Source organism: Squalius cephalus, assembly GCF_949319135.1.
Source record: "Squalius cephalus genome assembly, chromosome: 24".
Lineage (NCBI taxonomy): Eukaryota > Metazoa > Chordata > Actinopteri > Cypriniformes > Leuciscidae > Squalius > Squalius cephalus.
Genome location: NC_137145.1, coordinates 21,853,724 through 21,870,707, shown reverse-complemented (window position 1 = coordinate 21,870,707; position 16,984 = coordinate 21,853,724). Strand labels below are relative to the sequence as shown.

The 16,984-nt window shown below is 38.6% G+C and overlaps 1 protein-coding gene across 1 annotated transcript; it reads left to right on the top strand.

The window, feature by feature from the left end:
• Window positions 1-910: 910 nt before the first annotated feature.
• LOC307153013 (chondroitin sulfate proteoglycan 4-like) lies at window positions 911-12,879 on the top strand. Its single transcript, XM_079862077.1, has 10 exons — window positions 911-1,104; window positions 2,616-2,779; window positions 3,656-7,174; window positions 7,313-7,786; window positions 7,978-8,154; window positions 8,700-8,898; window positions 9,000-9,131; window positions 9,416-9,591; window positions 10,427-10,604; window positions 10,703-12,879. Exons 1-10 carry the CDS (start codon window positions 1,020-1,022, stop codon window positions 12,793-12,795), a joined length of 7,197 nt encoding a protein of 2,398 aa, XP_079718203.1. The 5' UTR covers window positions 911-1,019; the 3' UTR covers window positions 12,796-12,879.
• The last annotated feature ends 4,105 nt before the right edge of the window (window positions 12,880-16,984 follow it).

The window sequence follows — 16,984 nt, the reverse complement described above, 5'->3', positions numbered from 1 at the left end:
CAGAGCAAATACAAAAATACAAATTAAAACGTTGTTTTCCCACACTGATCTGAACATAAAACAGGCCTAAAGAAAAAAAAAAAAAAACATAATCCTGTGAGGGAGATATTATAATCTACCTTAGATGTGATATGTAAAGGGTAAACAGCAACAGGGGATAATCACTGATTTCAAATGGATTAAGAAAACAGTAAAATAATTAATGCTTTGTTCATTATTAACTCCACAAAACACACATGCTTAGCAAGCGATGTTATTATAGTCTTAACTCTCATCATAATAAAGCAGTGTAAATGGATGTTTTGTTACTGTAGTTATGTTTAACGGCTCTGGTTATGTTATGTGATTGCTCCCTCTAGTGGTCATTGTCAAAATTATTAGACTATTTTGACTTCTGCATAGTGCTATGACCAAACTAAAAACAAACACGCCAATAAACGCATGTGTTGAATTGATCTCTATTCTGTGTACTAAACTTATAAATGTATAGCCTATAGGTTAATAAGATTCCTATATATTCATGTAGGTATTTATAATTATAAATGCTGATGTTTATAAATGCATTGATTATAAAACATTAAAATAAACATAATAAGTAAAACATAATAAAAACAGAATGACAAAACGTGACTCGAAAAATGGTTATGATTATGATCATGATTATGATTGTTCACCGTATATCACTCGAGCTATCCTAAATGAACAGATCAATAGCCTATGCCAAAAACTAACCAAAACAGATCTGGCAGTTTTAAGATTTCACTTCGTTTCATTACATGTTGAATAATTTGTTTGAGGAGTCTGGGCAATTTCTGAGTTTCCCCTGTGGCACGAGTAGCTACTATATGAATATGCATAAAGGGAGGAGTAACCGGTCACACGCCCGTGACGTTGTTTAGTGGACAGACTTGCAGGTACAGTGATTTAAAGTTAACCATGATTTAATGTCGCACAATGGACGTATTTTGGGGAATATTAAATCAATAAGACATCACATTTGAACCGAAGTGCTATGAAACATGTGGATTCACATTGCCTTTGAGCAGAGGTTTTTGTGGCGCGTTTTTGTGCTGCTCACTTTGACTGGTGGACAAGCTTTCGGAGGTGAGTGTCAGCAAACCCAAATTTATAATATAATATAATATAATATAATATAATATAATATAATATAATATAATATAATATAATATGGGCCATTCATATTTAAAACAACACTTTTGTCGAATATAATTTTGTTGTGGTTCATACATTTGTAGTTTTATCTCAGTAGAATTTAATGTAATTTATTTAAGTACTCTTAATTTTGTTCAGATGGAACGATTTTTATTCATGCAAACTACAGAAAATGTAAACAATCAGTTATAAACGGCACATTTGGAGGTAGTGACACATAAGCAGTAATTAATACCTCACTGTACAAAGTGACTTCTACACATGTCTGCAATGGGATTAGATATAATCCGATCTGTCCAAGTTCATTTTGTTTGCCTGCAGCATGAATGGAAGCGAACTCTCCCAGTCCAAAGCCAAATAGAGATAGTAATGCATTTTTAAACATCTTAACAAAATTAATAGAAGGATAAGATAATGTTTTTTAAGCATTTACAAATATTAGATACTCATCATGACTTCATGGGTGTATTTCTTCTCTATTAAATATTTGGTAACACTATTTTACAGTGTCCTTGTTACGTTACATGTAATTAATAACTGTAGTAGTTAATATAAATTATGCATAATTACATGCAAGTAAACCTAAAGTAGTAGTTAATTGCTATTACTCAGTCATCAAATGTATAATTACACTGTAACACTGACACCTTAAAATAAAGTGTAACAGAACATTTCATAGTTATGTAACAAGCACACATTTTCTGTGATGTTACTTTGACCCAGTGTTTTTAAGCAAAATTGTTTGCTGCAGCTGTGTTTCTCGACTAGTTTATGCAGTAACTTGGACATACTTTTGCAATCTATCCCTCACGTGTGGAAAAATCAAATAATTACGTTTAATTCCCTGCCCCTACTAACTTACTATGGTTAGCATTTTGAAAAGCATATTCATCTCCAGTCACTGTGCTTATTGACTCCTATTGACCCCTTTGACACAGTGCTCTAGAAATTAAGCTCTTAAAAGGCATTCAGCACATTAAATGCATTAATTGAATTCTGATAACGCATTAGAGGGCAGCAGACACAACAGCACTTAGTCTAAACTGCTTTAGGCACAGCTGTCACAGAGCTGTTCAGGCTGATAAAACTCTTCATTTACTCTGAACAAAAGCAGCGTCTAACTCAGATAGGCCTACATACAGTATGTAGGAATAATTCACACACATAAGGACATTCAAAAGTGGATGGAGTTAGGGTGAAGCAATTGTGTGATAATAATTAATGTGTTATATCTCTCAAAAAGCAAGATATGTTTAAGACATAAGCTATTTGGATCTTACCATCTGGCATTTTGTTTAAGGAATGTGACCTGTGCCCTTTCTGTTGTAAAGTGCAGAATGTGAAAAACGTGTAATGTTTATGTACAGTATATGCCGTATTAAGCACACACAAATAACTTTTTTATTTAATCCCTATTGATGCGATTTCAAAATACTTTGCAGCTTCTTTCTACGGAGATGGTTTTGTGCATTTGAAAACAGTTGAGTTGTCCAGTCAGACGTCTTTCCATGTGCGGTTCCGAACCTCTGCACCCAGTGGCCTGCTCTTTTTGGCAGCTGGAGAGACGGACTTCCTCTGGATGGGACTGCATTCTGGCAGAGTACAGGTGATTAATTAAATGCATCAAATTCATGTCACTGAAAAGAGGTCTTCATATACAACACTGTATATCCACTTTATTGCATCCTGTAATTTGATGTTTTCTAACTCTTAATTGCATATTAATACCCTTATGTTACTCATGCATTTGCTAGAATGGAGTTTAACTAATATAGATTAATGTGCAAGTTTTATGCTGTACAATCATTGCAGATTATTGCTGTTTTTAATTGCTGTAAGAGACTGAGATTAGCTACATAGTGAAATATTGCGATCAGATTAAATGAATCAGTTTAACTATGTTGGAATCTTACAAATTAGTATCCTTCTAAATGATCTTAAACCCATCCTTGGCAGTTACATTTATCCGAGTTGTAAAGCACTGCTTAAAACAGATATTTTATGCCCACAGGCAAATACAAAAGGCAAGTGATTTCTTGTTGATTCAAGACAGAAAAAGTATTCACCTCCACTTGCATCACTGTGCTGACAAGTCTTTTCATGCTGAGGAATACTGACATGGTGACTCTGTTACCTGTAGTTAATGTAATATGAGTTTCTTTGCATTATTATTTGATACACAAGTGTATATAAACCTTAAAGTTATTTAGGGAGATCTCTCGGGACAGGAGAGAAATTGACTGTTACTGTTCCAGTTTAATCCAGTTTGTCAAACCTTGTGAGGAGGTGCATTATTTCAGTCAGTGAAACTTAACACATCGATGGGAGACACAAAATTACCCAACACTGTGAAAATAACCCAACAGGCAGAACCCAGCAGTCTGGGTAATAAATTAACCCAGCAAATTTTAGAGTGAAATAATTAGCTTTTTAAAGATGATTTCCTACATTACTGTTAAGATCTTCTGTCCATCTCTGTCAGGTGCGGATTGATCTTGGATCTGGGGAACGGACGGTTCGTTCTGAAAAGGGTATACCCTTGAATGATCTGACCTGGCATACAGTAGAACTTCAACATGACCTTGCCAACATCACGCTGACCGTGGACAAAAACTCTATAACCACTGTTAAGATGCCAGGACCTGATCTTGAACTGGAAGTCCAAGATGGGCTTTTTGTAGGTGGTGTTGGGGATCTGGAAAAACCCTACCTCTCAGCAGATAAAACATCTTCTGGCTTTCGGGGGTGTGTCGATGAGGTTTTGTTCAATGAGCATAACCTTCTATCCTCCCTTAGGCCTTACTCTGGATACAAAATGATTCATGAAGTGTCACTTGGTTGCAGCCCAGAGTTTTCAGCCACTGTCAACAATTCCATAAGTTTTTTCAGCTCCAAAGCATACATGTCGCTGCCAGCATGGGACGTACCCCAAGAGGGTGTATTTGAATGTGAATTGCATACAGTAAATTCAGAGGGGATCCTTTTATACAGCTCTGCAGGCCAAAGTGATTATATTGCCCTGGAGATCCAAAAGGGTCACCTTGTTGCTATCCTTAAAATAGGTGCAACTAAGACAGTATTGCGTTCCTTTATGGTCGTCAATGATGGGACATGGCACATTTTGCGGCTCTATTTGTCTCCTCTGAATCTTCAGTTTACTCTGGGTTTGGAGATGCACAATTCTAGCTTTGGGATAAATGCCAGTGCGCTACAGTTTACTGGGCCTCTGTACTTAGGTGGGGTTGATATCAGCACTCACACAGAAATCCACAAGAATGGTTTGCTCTCTACGGTAGGCAAGCGAATTGGAGGAGGGTCGTTTAAAGGCTGTCTTCGAAATATCAGAGTTAATTACCAAAGAATGGGCCTTCCAAAAGCGTTGGTCACCAAGGATATTTCTGTTGGTTGTGAACCAGACAAACGGCTTGGACCCAGTACCACAAGTCCATCAATTATTACTATGGATTATGAAAATTTGACAGATGTCGTACCTGAGCATGAGAAGAAAAATTTTCTTTTACTCAAGGATTTGGAGGTTCTTGAAGGCGGACGAGCACCACTTGAGTCTAAACACATAAAGATTAACCTTGAGTTCCGTAAGCTTGGGATCCGACATTCGCAGGTTATGTTTCGCATTGAAGAGCAGCCGGTACATGGGCAACTCCGACTGGATGTTGACCCTAATCTGGGTGAGAACACCTTCAATATGCTGGACCTCTTGCATCGAAGGGTAATGTATGTCCATGGAGGATCTGAGGACCTACATGATTTTTTCATGTTTTCCATCTTCACCAACAGCAAAAAGGAAGTGCCTAGCTATCTCAGAGGGAACCGTCTGCACAGATTTAACATCAGTATCACACCTGTCAATGATGCTCCTGAACTTAGCCTTCCTGAGGGTAGTCTCTTCATTCTGCTGGAGCACTCAAGACGTCGTTTGAGCACAGATGTTCTCAGGGCCATCGACCCTGACACTAACTCCACAGACCTGATGTTCACAGTGCTTGGAAACCTGAATGCTGACTCAGGTTTTCTAGAAATAGAAGAACACCCAGGCCGGGCAGTGACCTCATTTTCCCTAAGCGATCTAGAGCAAGGTAAAGTGAATTATGTCCACAAAGGTGTCAAGAACTCCAGAATGGCTATTAGGGTGAGTGATGGGGACAAGGTTAGCAACACTGTGGTATTCAGGATAATCGCTGTTCCCTTAGAACACAAGATTGCCAATAACACCGGAGTAGAGGTAACGCAAGGTGAAGCAACCCTTATTAGTAACAAACATCTTGCTGTACAAGTGAATGTCCCTAAACAAGCAGTGGATATTCGCTATGACGTCACAGTGCCACCAATCTATGGTGAGCTGCAAAGGCTGCATTCAAGTGGGCAGTGGAAGCAAACAGGCACATTCACGCAGAAACTTCTGGAGAAGGAGCGTCTTCGATATCTCAGCACTTTCCATGGTACGCAGCAAAGTAATGTCACTGACAGTTTAAAATGCAAAGTCACAGTTGGTTCAGTCATTACGGATGAGTTGTTGTTTTTGATTAGAGTACGCTGGATACGTTACAGAATAACCAGAAATAAGGTAGCGATAGATGGTGAACTCAAAGTCACATTGACACCTCAAGAATTCCATGTTGTCACCAAAGGTGCGAGACTTTCGGAAAACGACCTTCACATTCGTTTGTTGACATTACCAAGGAGAGGACATCTTCTTCTCGTTAATAAGATTTTAAAAAAGAACTCTACCTTTAGCCAAGACGACATTACTAATCGCAAGTTGCAATATGAGCTCTTAGAAAGGCCAAAAGATGATACAAGGGACATGTTTCACTTTCAGGTATTCTCGAAATTTGCTATGTCAGGGATTCATGAGTTCAGAATCAGCATCAAAGCAGATATTCATTACATCGTTTTAAGAAATCATGGACTTTCTCTCTTGGAAGGGGAGAGCAAGGTCATTACTAAGACAATGCTTTTCTCAGAGACACCCAGCTCCAGAGCAGTACACTACACTGTCACCAGCAGCCCTAAACATGGGATATTGAAGAAAATAAACCTCTCTAATTCCTCTTCCAGCAACGACAGCATAATAGAGTTCACCAATCAGGACATTTTGGAGGAACGCATCTTGTACGTCCATGATGATAGTGAAAGTGCGCATGATGCATTTACATTCCTGGCCTCTTTTGGCTCTCTGAAAAGTAAAACCCCAGGCACGGAGGGCACATTTAATATTTCCATCCAGTTGGTTAATGACGAGAAACCCGTCCGTGTTGTGGATAAAGTTTTCCATGTGGTGCGTGACAGCCAGCGGTTACTTACACTGGAAGACTTGTGCTACCATGATGCTGACACAGACTTTGATGATGAAGATTTGCTTTATACCAGACGAAAGATCCCCATGGGGGAGTTAGTCCTGGTAAATGACACCACACACAAGCTTTATCAATTCCATCAGAAGGACTTAAAAGAGAAGAGAGTGCTGTTCATTCACAAAGGGGTGAGTTTAGGCCGCTGTGTCCTCTTCATATCAGATGGCAAGCACTATACATCAACACTACTTGAAGTGTCGGCCCAGGATCCATACGTTAAGGTGGCCAACAACACAGGTATTTTGGTCCAGAAAGGCCAGGTGGCCATTTTAAAAGTTGCTAATTTCAGTATTTCCACTAATATGGATGTCAGGCATGATGAAGAAGTGGTCTTTGAGGTTTTTCTACCACCAAGACACGGGACTCTTCAATGCAATGGTATTAAGGCAGATACTTTCACACAACATGACTTGAAGATGGGTTATGTAATGTATCATCATGATGACAGCGAAACACAGGAGGACTTTTTTAACTTCACCTGTAAGGTGAAAAGCTTGCATCTGGATGTGAGTGTGGCAGTTAGGGTGTACCTTGAGAGTCATCAGCAGCCCCCAAAGGTCATTCACAATAACCCAATCTTGGTGGAGGAAGTAAAACCTGTCAAAATCAACAAAGACGTTCTCCAGGTTAGTTTTACTTTATTAAAGTCATTTTCAGACAACTTGGTTATGAATATCTATCTATTGACTATCTATTTGATACGAATGACTATCTATTTGATATGAATGACTATCTATTTGATATTCTCATTTGGTCTGTTTCAGGTTATTCATGAGGATAACAAACCTTATGAGATTGTGTATACAGTGAAGTTGGCACCCGCTCATGGTTTTCTGCGGATATCTATGGTAGAAGAAGATCATTACCACGGCAGCAAGGAGAATCCCATCCAAAGCTTTTCACAGGATGATATCAATAAAGGGCATGTTCAGTATGTTCAAACAGACCATGGATATATTAATGACTCTTTCTCACTTGACGTAACCATTGGCGTTCTAACAATCCATGATCTTGTAGTCGTTGTGGATATTATCCCCTTGCACATCCCTCTAGAGGTGTCCAATATGACCCTGATAGAGGGCTCTTCTAAAGCTCTCAGTCAGGACATCATCAAAGTTGTTAACAAACACTTTCATGGACTCCAAATCTTCTATCTTGTAACCGAGGGGCCTTATCATGGCCGGATTGAACACTCAAGGATCCCTGGTGTTCCCATTCCTTCTTTCACAAGGGCTCAAGTGAGTTCTTTTCACTCTCTCCACTTGTTTACTTTGCTTCTCTTCACTCCCATAAGGCAATTGTTTAAAAATATGTTGTAAACAGCACTGTTTAAGAAAATATATCTTTCAAATGTAAAGATTTTGTACTAATCTTTATTATAAATATTGTTACAAAACTGCATTGTATACTTTTTTTTCCTTTGCCACAGGCTGAACAGGGGTTCATATTCTATGTCCATGACGGAAGTGAGACCATGGCTGATAATTTTACAGTCGTGGCCAATGATACAGATATCCGGAAGCAAAGCTTGCCTTTTGTGATTTATGTCAATGTAACTCCCATAAATGATGAACCTCCAGTTGTAACTGTCAACAGGATCCTCAAGGTGACTTTTCCCCCTGAAACTAATTTGTACTAATTCTACACTACAAAGATAACTGTATTGCACTTACTAACCATTTCTCATCTATTTATACAGTATTTGTGAACTTCAATTGTTTACTTAAATGGTTTAATTAAATTATATTAAACAAAAATAAAACACACACACACACACACACACACACACACACACACAAAGTAAAACATGACTTTAACCTGGGTGATCTCCTTCCCACAGACCTGACAAATTTGTGCATTTTCACAAACATTTTACTAATATCTGATATCTGACTGAAATCTGGCATATTTTTCTATTTCCATCATGGAAATATTTAGAGAATTATTTAAAGAACATTGGTTAAAACAGCATGAACTGTGAGGAGGACTAATCTGCAGACGCCCACTGTCACCAGCAGGAGGCTCAGTAAACACATTCTAAAATGGCTTCTGCTGTAAAATAAATAAATAAATACTGTTTCTAGTGAAAAATGTTAAACCTCACTTGACAAAACATGACCAAAACTGACAGCATCATCTTTATGTTACTAGGTGTGGGAAGGTTCTGTGACAGAGATAACCACTGAGGACCTCAGTGCTGAGGATCCAGATTCTCCTCCCGAGAGCCTAGAATTCATCATCACTCCACCTAGTAATGGGCATCTAGCCCTGAAGAGTGCCCCCTCAAGGCCTGTTCTGAACTTCACCCAAGAGCATATCAATCATGGCCAGCTGGTCTTTGTACATAGTGGTTAGTTTACATTTTAAAGTGCCTTTCAGAACTGCCCATACGATTTGATAAGCCATTTTGCTTGATCTCTCAGTAGGTTTGTGGTATTTATGTTTCAACAGGTGCCTTGTCTGGAGGATTTCACTTTCAAGTCAATGATGGAGTGAACTTTGCTCCAAGGAAAATCTTCAGTGTCACAGCCCAATCTCTGGTCATCAGCTTAGAGAAAAATCAAGAACTTAAAGTTTTCCCAGGTTCATTTTTGTAGTGCTTTAAAGAAACCAATATCCATATTTCTTCTTTCTTGTCGCTTTCTTCAACTTAAACTCAAGTGCCATTTTATACCAGTGAAAATTGTTACACTTTTTAGTAGGAAGTGGTTAGTGAGGGTGTCTTTCACATGAAGAGATAGCCAAAGGACATGCAGCAGCTGGACTGGGTTGCGTGAAGCTCAGACTAGCCTATTCATTGAAACAGTAATGGTGCCATTTTCTGTATGATGTAGGCTAAAGGATTTATTCATGTATCCTTTCCACAGGTTCTTCAAAGTTAATTTCTGAAGATGAGCTGCTGATAATCACAAATGACTATGATGATATTTATGGGAATCGCACCATCACCTACACCGTGACCTCACCTCCAAAATTTGGAAGCCTAATGTGGAAACGAGCAGAAAATTCCACACAAGAAATCTCCTCCTTCACCCAAAACATGGTATTTATTAAATCTGCTTCTGAGTTTTGTTTAAATGTGTACGTCTTTTAAAAAATATGATGGGCGCATCGCTAAGATTTGAGCAAGTGTATTCTGCTAAGTTTTGACATTTCAGGGATCAGCAAATGCTCTACTACAGATGTCATCCTGCATATATATTTTGAAGATATGTATGGTTGAATTATGCATGCTTTTGTCAAAATAAAATTTCATGTAACACTATTTGAGCATAATATAAGATTCAGACAAAAATTGTATTGTGGTATTGCAACATGGGCATTTTTTTTTGTCATCACAATGTTTGAATGGGCTGTAAGAAATTTAGAAGTTAATTTCACCCGAGCCAACCGTTCGAGTGAAATTCAAAACATTTATTTAAAATATGGCTCTTCAACATAATTAGCATATCTACATATTTAAAATGTAAATATTAACATACTTAAGAAGAAAATAATGCAAAAATATGATAACAAATATGTGATATGTGATTTAATAGCATTTATGTGATCATTCGGTCACACTTTAGATTAGGGTCCAATTCTCACTATTAACTAACTATAAACTATGACTTTTGCCTCAATAAACCCATAATTACTGCTTATTAATAGTTTGTAAGGTAGTTGTTAAGTTTAGGTATTGGGCAGGGTTAAAGGATGTAGAATATGGTCATGCAGAATAATGCATTAATATGCGCGTTATAAGTAGTAATAAACGGCCAATATCCTAGTAATATGAAGGATAATTAGCAACTCGTTAATAGTGAGAATTGGACCCTAAACTAAAGTGTTACAGATCTTTAACTTATAAATAAGCTTAATTACCTCTATTATTTTAGGTGAAAGAACGTGCTGTGCTGTATGCACAGACTAAACCCGTTGCCTGGACCGCTACAGATTCCTTCACCTTCACTGCATCATGCCCCCCAGCATCCCTCCATGCTCACACCTTTAATATCCACATCTCTTATGAAAATATTGGCCCGGAGCATAGAAGTGCACTCTTGACAAATACTGGTAATGCTTTCTGACTTCTCGTGATGTTTATTTGATAAACAAATTGAACACAATTAATATAGTATCTCTACACTAACAACTTCATATTCATTATACAGGGGCTGTTGTCGCTGAGGGTAGTAGTGTTCTCGTAGATAAATCAAAATTGGATGCCTCCAACCTTTTTGGAAAGTTAGGAGAAGAGGAACGTAATTTCTATGAGGTCTGGTATGAAATCACCTCTCCACCCCTCCACGGTACAATTGTTGTAGGCGAAAAGAACCTGACACATGAAAGACCAAAGTTCTCCCAATTCAACCTCCACAAGCATGGAGTTATTTATGTACATGATGACTCTGAGACCACTCATGATAACTTCACTTTTGATGTGTGGCTAAACCCCAAAGGAAAGCTTGCTCAACGACCCCAGAATGCAGACTATATAGTATCAGGAATATTTAATATTACTGTGACCCCTGTTAATGACCGGCCTCCTGTGCTCAAGACGGGATCCCCTAGACTCAAAGTGGTCAAAGGGGACACGGTGACCTTGGACACTGAGAACCTTTATGTGGAGGACCAAGACACTCCACCTGAGGAGCTTTATTATACGGTAATCAGCAAGCCTAAAAATGGCTTCCTTGCTTTGGAGGGTCAACTCAATAAGTCTGCTATCACTTTTACCCAGGCTGATGTAAATCAAGGAAGGGTGCACTTTGTTCAAAATGGGGAACCCTCATCAGGGGTCATCTACTTAAGTATAACTGATGGATTCCACAGACCACTCTACAAGCTCTTTAGTGTAGAGGTAGAGAATATCACCATCAGTGTGGCCAACAACACCGGACTGACTCTGTTGCAAGGTCAGACCACAGTGACTCTGACATTCGAACATCTGGCTGCAGTGACCAATGAGAAAGATGCATCCATTAAGTATTTAGTTACAGGCCCACCAAGTCATGGGTGTGTCATGGTTATGGAAGAGCCGGTCACACACTTTGACCAAGAGGACCTTCACACTGGCAGATTATTTTATAACATGACTGACCTGTCGTCCTTTCAAGACAGCTTTGAGTTCACAGTCTTCACATCTGAGAGTAACCTGACCAACCAGGTGGTAAACATCACAGTCAGGCCACTGATCCACCTTGGAGAGCATGTTAGGATCCCAGATGGTATCCCAGTGAAGCTAAGAAAGGACGTCCTTGATGCAACAGAATTGGCCTCCCTTAGTGCTAGCGATCCCATCTTTGAAATCCTTGAGCCGCCGAAACATGGCAAGCTAGTCAAAGTGACATTTGACCTTGGAGGAGCCTCTCGCTCGCTGGAGTCCTTCACATTCAGGGATGTGGAACAGGGCAGAGTTGCCATAGAGGAAAACATCAATTTCCAAACCATTTATGGCAACACAACAGCAGCCAGGTACAATGTCACAGCAGTCCATCCACTTAATGACTCATTTGTTTTCCTTTTGAAGGCAGCCAATGTTCAGCCTGCCATGGGCGAATTTGTGTATTTAGTAATACCTTATGACCCCATTACAGGGAAGCATTTACTTTTAGAGCCGACCAAATTGCCGACTTTCAACAGAACAACAAATGCTATGTCACCCATGTACCCTCCATCTCACTTAGATCCAACAACAAGACCACACAGGACTGCTTCAAAGCTGAAACCCCGAAACCGCTGGGGGAACCACACACGAAGCAGATCAACGGTCCCTCATGTGCCCCATACCACGATGGGCAAGTTGGACCCCTCCCCAAAAAATACATTAGTGAGGATGGAGTCTTTACCAAGACCTGCATCTGATCCCCTGCTCATCATCCTGCCACTTCTGGCCTGCCTCCTCCTGATTGTCATTCTTGTGGTTCTTATTCTTGTCTTCCGGCACCGGAGGGAAAAGCGGGCCCACCCCGCAATGATACAGGCTTTGACTGGGAACCCTGATGAAGATATTTTAGCCAGAGGCCCATATCTGGGTCAGCCTGAGAGAAGTCTCACAGTTCCTTCGGTTATTGTAACCCCACTCACTCCAAGCTGCCCTGACAGCCCCGTTATAGAGGAAGTACATGATGCAGCCTTGGTGCCAGCGATTGAAAGAACTGTGTCTCCATTTCTCCTCTGCACATGGAGTCCACTTGACCCTGATTCCGCCCAGCAGTGTACACCAGCAACACCACCCCTTAAACAAAACCAGTACTGGGTTTGATTCAACTCATTTTATCACATCCAGATGTTGCTTGAACCAATTTTGTAAACTATCATTGTGCATGACCATCATCAGAGCCAACTCTTAGCGTTACTGGCAGAAGAAAGTATGCTTTTAAGTTTCATACCATACACTGAGAAACTGAGAAAATGTCTACTTATACTATTGTTGACATTTGGATTTTAACCTTATAGACTGAAGGTCTCTTGGCTTAGTGTCAAGGGAAAGATCGCCAAATTTCATTTTTGATGTTAGTCCAATTTCTGTCCTGCCACAGCTTAGATCTTTTTGAAGTTTTGATGTTTTGTTACTTACAAAACACAGATAGTCACCAATTCTTTGTTATTACAAGGTCAGAATGTTTTGTGGTTATATTTACCATTATGCAAAGTCAGAAACTTTTATGCAAAAATTGTACCTTTAGCTCGTCACTGGGACAGTACCCTCAAAGGTACACTTTTGTACCTCCTCTAACACTATTTGCACATTTAGGTACTATATGCATCCTTTAGGGGTACATAAGATACAATCATGCACCTTTGAGGATGCTACCCCAGTGACGAGCTAAAGGTACAATTTTTGCAAAAAAGTTTCTGACTTTGGATAATGGTAAATATAACTGCAAAACATTCTGACCTTGTAATAACAAAGAATCATTTTTGTGCTACAGATAGAATGAACATGGTTAATTCAGTTCACAGACTCCAGTATGAATTGAATGTTATAAATTTAGATCCTTTGCCACATTTTAGAGGACAAATAACACAAGTTTTTACATCCAGTGTTCTTGGTTTTATTAAATACGGACATGTAACTATTCTACTTAGGCCTTCATGTAGTAACATTAGCCGCTTTCCGACCGGAGGAACCTTTTCACAGTTCCTAGAACTATTGGCTAAAGTACCCGTATGTTCCTGCGAAGCGAACACGCCGACTAGGAACGACTTTAGTTCTAGGAACTCCATTTGGAGGAACTAATTTAGCTCCTACTTCAGAGTAGGGTCTAAACCAGCACTATATGAACTACCCGTGACGTTAGTGTACGCTGATGACCGAACGAAAGCAAAACACCAGCACCTGCCATTTTTAAAACAGCTCTATGTAAACACACAGATTATAGCCTATATATTTACTCCAGAAACTAGATACAAACATGGAAAACAGTGATAGATGGGCCTCTAAACCTTTATGCTGAAGAGAAAATCCAACGCAACTTTGAGGGGACCAAGCCAAACATGATTAAGTATTTCTGCTCAGCTAGCAACACTGGACATCAACCACACGGCATAGGCTAATAACTTTTTTTTTTCATATACTGTGTACTTTCTATAACAGTTCTATCTAATAACATATTAAACAGTACTGTTAGACAGATCGCTAACTAATGAACACAGAGAATGCGAGCATTGTTTGCTCTGGCGTTCTTAGCGCCGTCAAAATAAAGGTCTGTCGCGCCGTCAAAATAAAAGTCGCCGTGCTTGCGTCACTCCCTTACCCCTCCTACCTGTTCCTATGGCCACTTGGCCAGTGCGAGCGCAAACAGCAAAACCGAGTTTGGGGGAGAGTAGTTCATAGAACTGTTTAGAAGTGGACAGTTCCTATAACTAAGTTCCTGTAACTACTTGGTCGGAAAGCGGCTAATTAGAGCTTTCACAAGAGGTAGTTATAGGAACTAAGTTATAGGAACTAGCCATCATGGCTGACCCTGAGAACTAAATGTTCCCCTAGGGCCATTTTCCTGGTTGCATTCGCACTGCTAGTAAAAACTGTGAAGAGACGTATGTAGATGTATAAGTTATGCGAATAAAAGAGCAAAAAGGAGGACTAAAAGACTAAATCTATGACAACTTGCAGTGCTAGATATCATCGAGGCTGAGAATAGAACACAATGCCGCAGACAAAGGCGACAGGTAAATGCCGTTGACATTAACTTTCTGTATGTTTATGTTCCATTATGAATGCTAGATCGTGGAGTAAGTATTTGTTGACTGTGTTTACACAACTTTTAAAAATGGCTGGTGCCGGTGTTTCGTATGGCATTGTGTTCGGCCCATTAACTTGCGTACACTTACGCACTGTCTAGTTCCTATTGTTGTAAAATTGTTCCCAATTTCTGCGGTGCAAACACTCCAAAAAGCAGGTACTTCCGTCAATAGTTATAGGAACTATGAAAACGTTCCTCTGGTGCGAAAGCCCCTAATAGTTTATTTCTTATGTCATTGTAGGATCACCTAATACAGTATTGTATTATTTGTTAGGCCTACCGGTAAGTAGAAGAGGGAATGTAAATTTTCGGTAACATTTTATAATTAGTAAACAGTAATAAAGTGCTTAACAAATCATTTACAAACTATTATTGTTAATTTATAGTTTATATATTATAGTCTCTACATTGTTAATATATTAATAGCCTATATACAAATAGTGAGTAGGTTTTTTATTTTTTCTCAAAATGAACAAAATTTAAATGATTTTAAATAAATAGTTTTCGCAGGAAATTGCATACATATGTCACTCGCCCGTGTATCTCTTGTCATATCTGTAAATAGAGAAAAGTTGCTCCGGCTACTTTGATGCATGTATAGTGTGGGAGTGGCATAGGTTTTCAGAGATGGTGAGAACTGAGGGATTTTAAAGCGCTGCGGAGATGACGTTTTTATTACTCAACAGGAGAGTTGTTATTACTCAACAGATAAATTGCCATATGTAGGCACCATGTAAAGCATTATCTATTGTGAAGGGTCATTTCATTATGGTTGTCATAGTGCTGTGCTGGAATTTATTTTCAAGGAAGTGTCTATTAATGGGCATAAGCACAGTAGCATCTTCAGCTAGTCAGCTTGAGATCCTTTCCATTCAAAGTGGTTATATCTCTTAAGCCTAGTAGTGAATGTTTTTGAGCAGCAGGATAAACATATTCATACGCACAGTCATGCAGATCCAAAGCACAACTCTTTACATATAAGCTAATTAAACAATAATAATTTGTTAATTACAGTGACAATGCATGAAGAACTCACTACTTGTATATAGACTATAAATATATTAACAATTCAGAGACTTCAAATATATAAACTAAGAATTAACTATAAAGGAATACTTTATTACTGCATACTCTACAATAACCAAATGTAAAACATTTTTTTTTTACATTTCCTTTCTAAATGGTTGTTAAAAAACACTATAGAACCATAGCATTATGCTGTACCTTAATGCCTTATGTTTATTCATATTTGCTGTAGACAAAGTCTTTGAAAGGAGAGAACTGAAACTACTCAAAGGTTCATTTTAGAGAAGTGTCAAAATAAGAAATAGTATGCTGACCACAAAAACAGATCCACCCTCAGAAATATTGTACCACAAATTTCACACTCCTAATAATCAAGATGGCATTACGTCTGTGTGACTGTATCACTGAGTTAGATACACTAATGTAAAAATGATTGTTCTTATTGTATAAATGTATATTCTAATAAAATCATTGCTTTTTTTAAAATACTTTGGGACGTTTTGAACTTTTATGATTCATATATATATATATATATATATATATATATATATATATATCACATATTAGTGGATTACTTAATTTATTTATAGCTCCAATTATTTAGAAAACAAATGCTTCATAAAAACACAGATGAGTGTAGTCCTTAATTTTCTCCTTAGTGTTGTTTTAAGGGCAGTATATGTGGGCTTGTTAGTGATCGGGGTGTGGAAATAAATTCTTCATGATTAAGGACCCGAGTATGTGAAAACAGACGCAGGCAGTGAGTGGAAAGAGAAGCCTAACTTTAGCTCTTATAAATAATTCAAATGCAGTGAGAGATTGACTGCTCAGGGACAGCTCGGTTTTTACCATAGTAAGCACAGAAACTAATAATGGTACGATCTCTTTCAATAGGTCTACTGATTGGCGCTCTGAGGCCTGAGAATGCTAATCTTCTTTAATGGTTGTTTATTTTTCCACTTTTCTTTCATTCTTTTTCAGTGATTCTTAAAAGTCTCCCTGTAGTCACTCCTTTTATCCCTTAAAACTCACCTTTTTATAACCAAAATTACATATTTAAAAATCTGCAATGCCTTAAAATAGCTTGAATGTAACTCTACACCCTTGTCTCATTTAGTATTTGCGGTTCTATGAATATGCAAATTAGCCCCGCCTCCACTCACTCACACCAGCTCAGAG

Excerpts from the sequence above, each read along its gene's own strand:
- LOC307153013 (XM_079862077.1), top strand. The coding sequence starts at position 1,020 with ATGTGGATTCACATTGCCTTTGAGCAGAGGTTTTTGTGGCGCGTTTTT. Across the intron at positions 1,105-2,615 it reads TGGTGGACAAGCTTTCGGAG|CTTCTTTCTACGGAGATGGT; the intron begins GTGAGTGTCAGC and ends AATACTTTGCAG. Across the intron at positions 7,787-7,977 it reads CTTCTTTCACAAGGGCTCAA|GCTGAACAGGGGTTCATATT; the intron begins GTGAGTTCTTTT and ends CCTTTGCCACAG.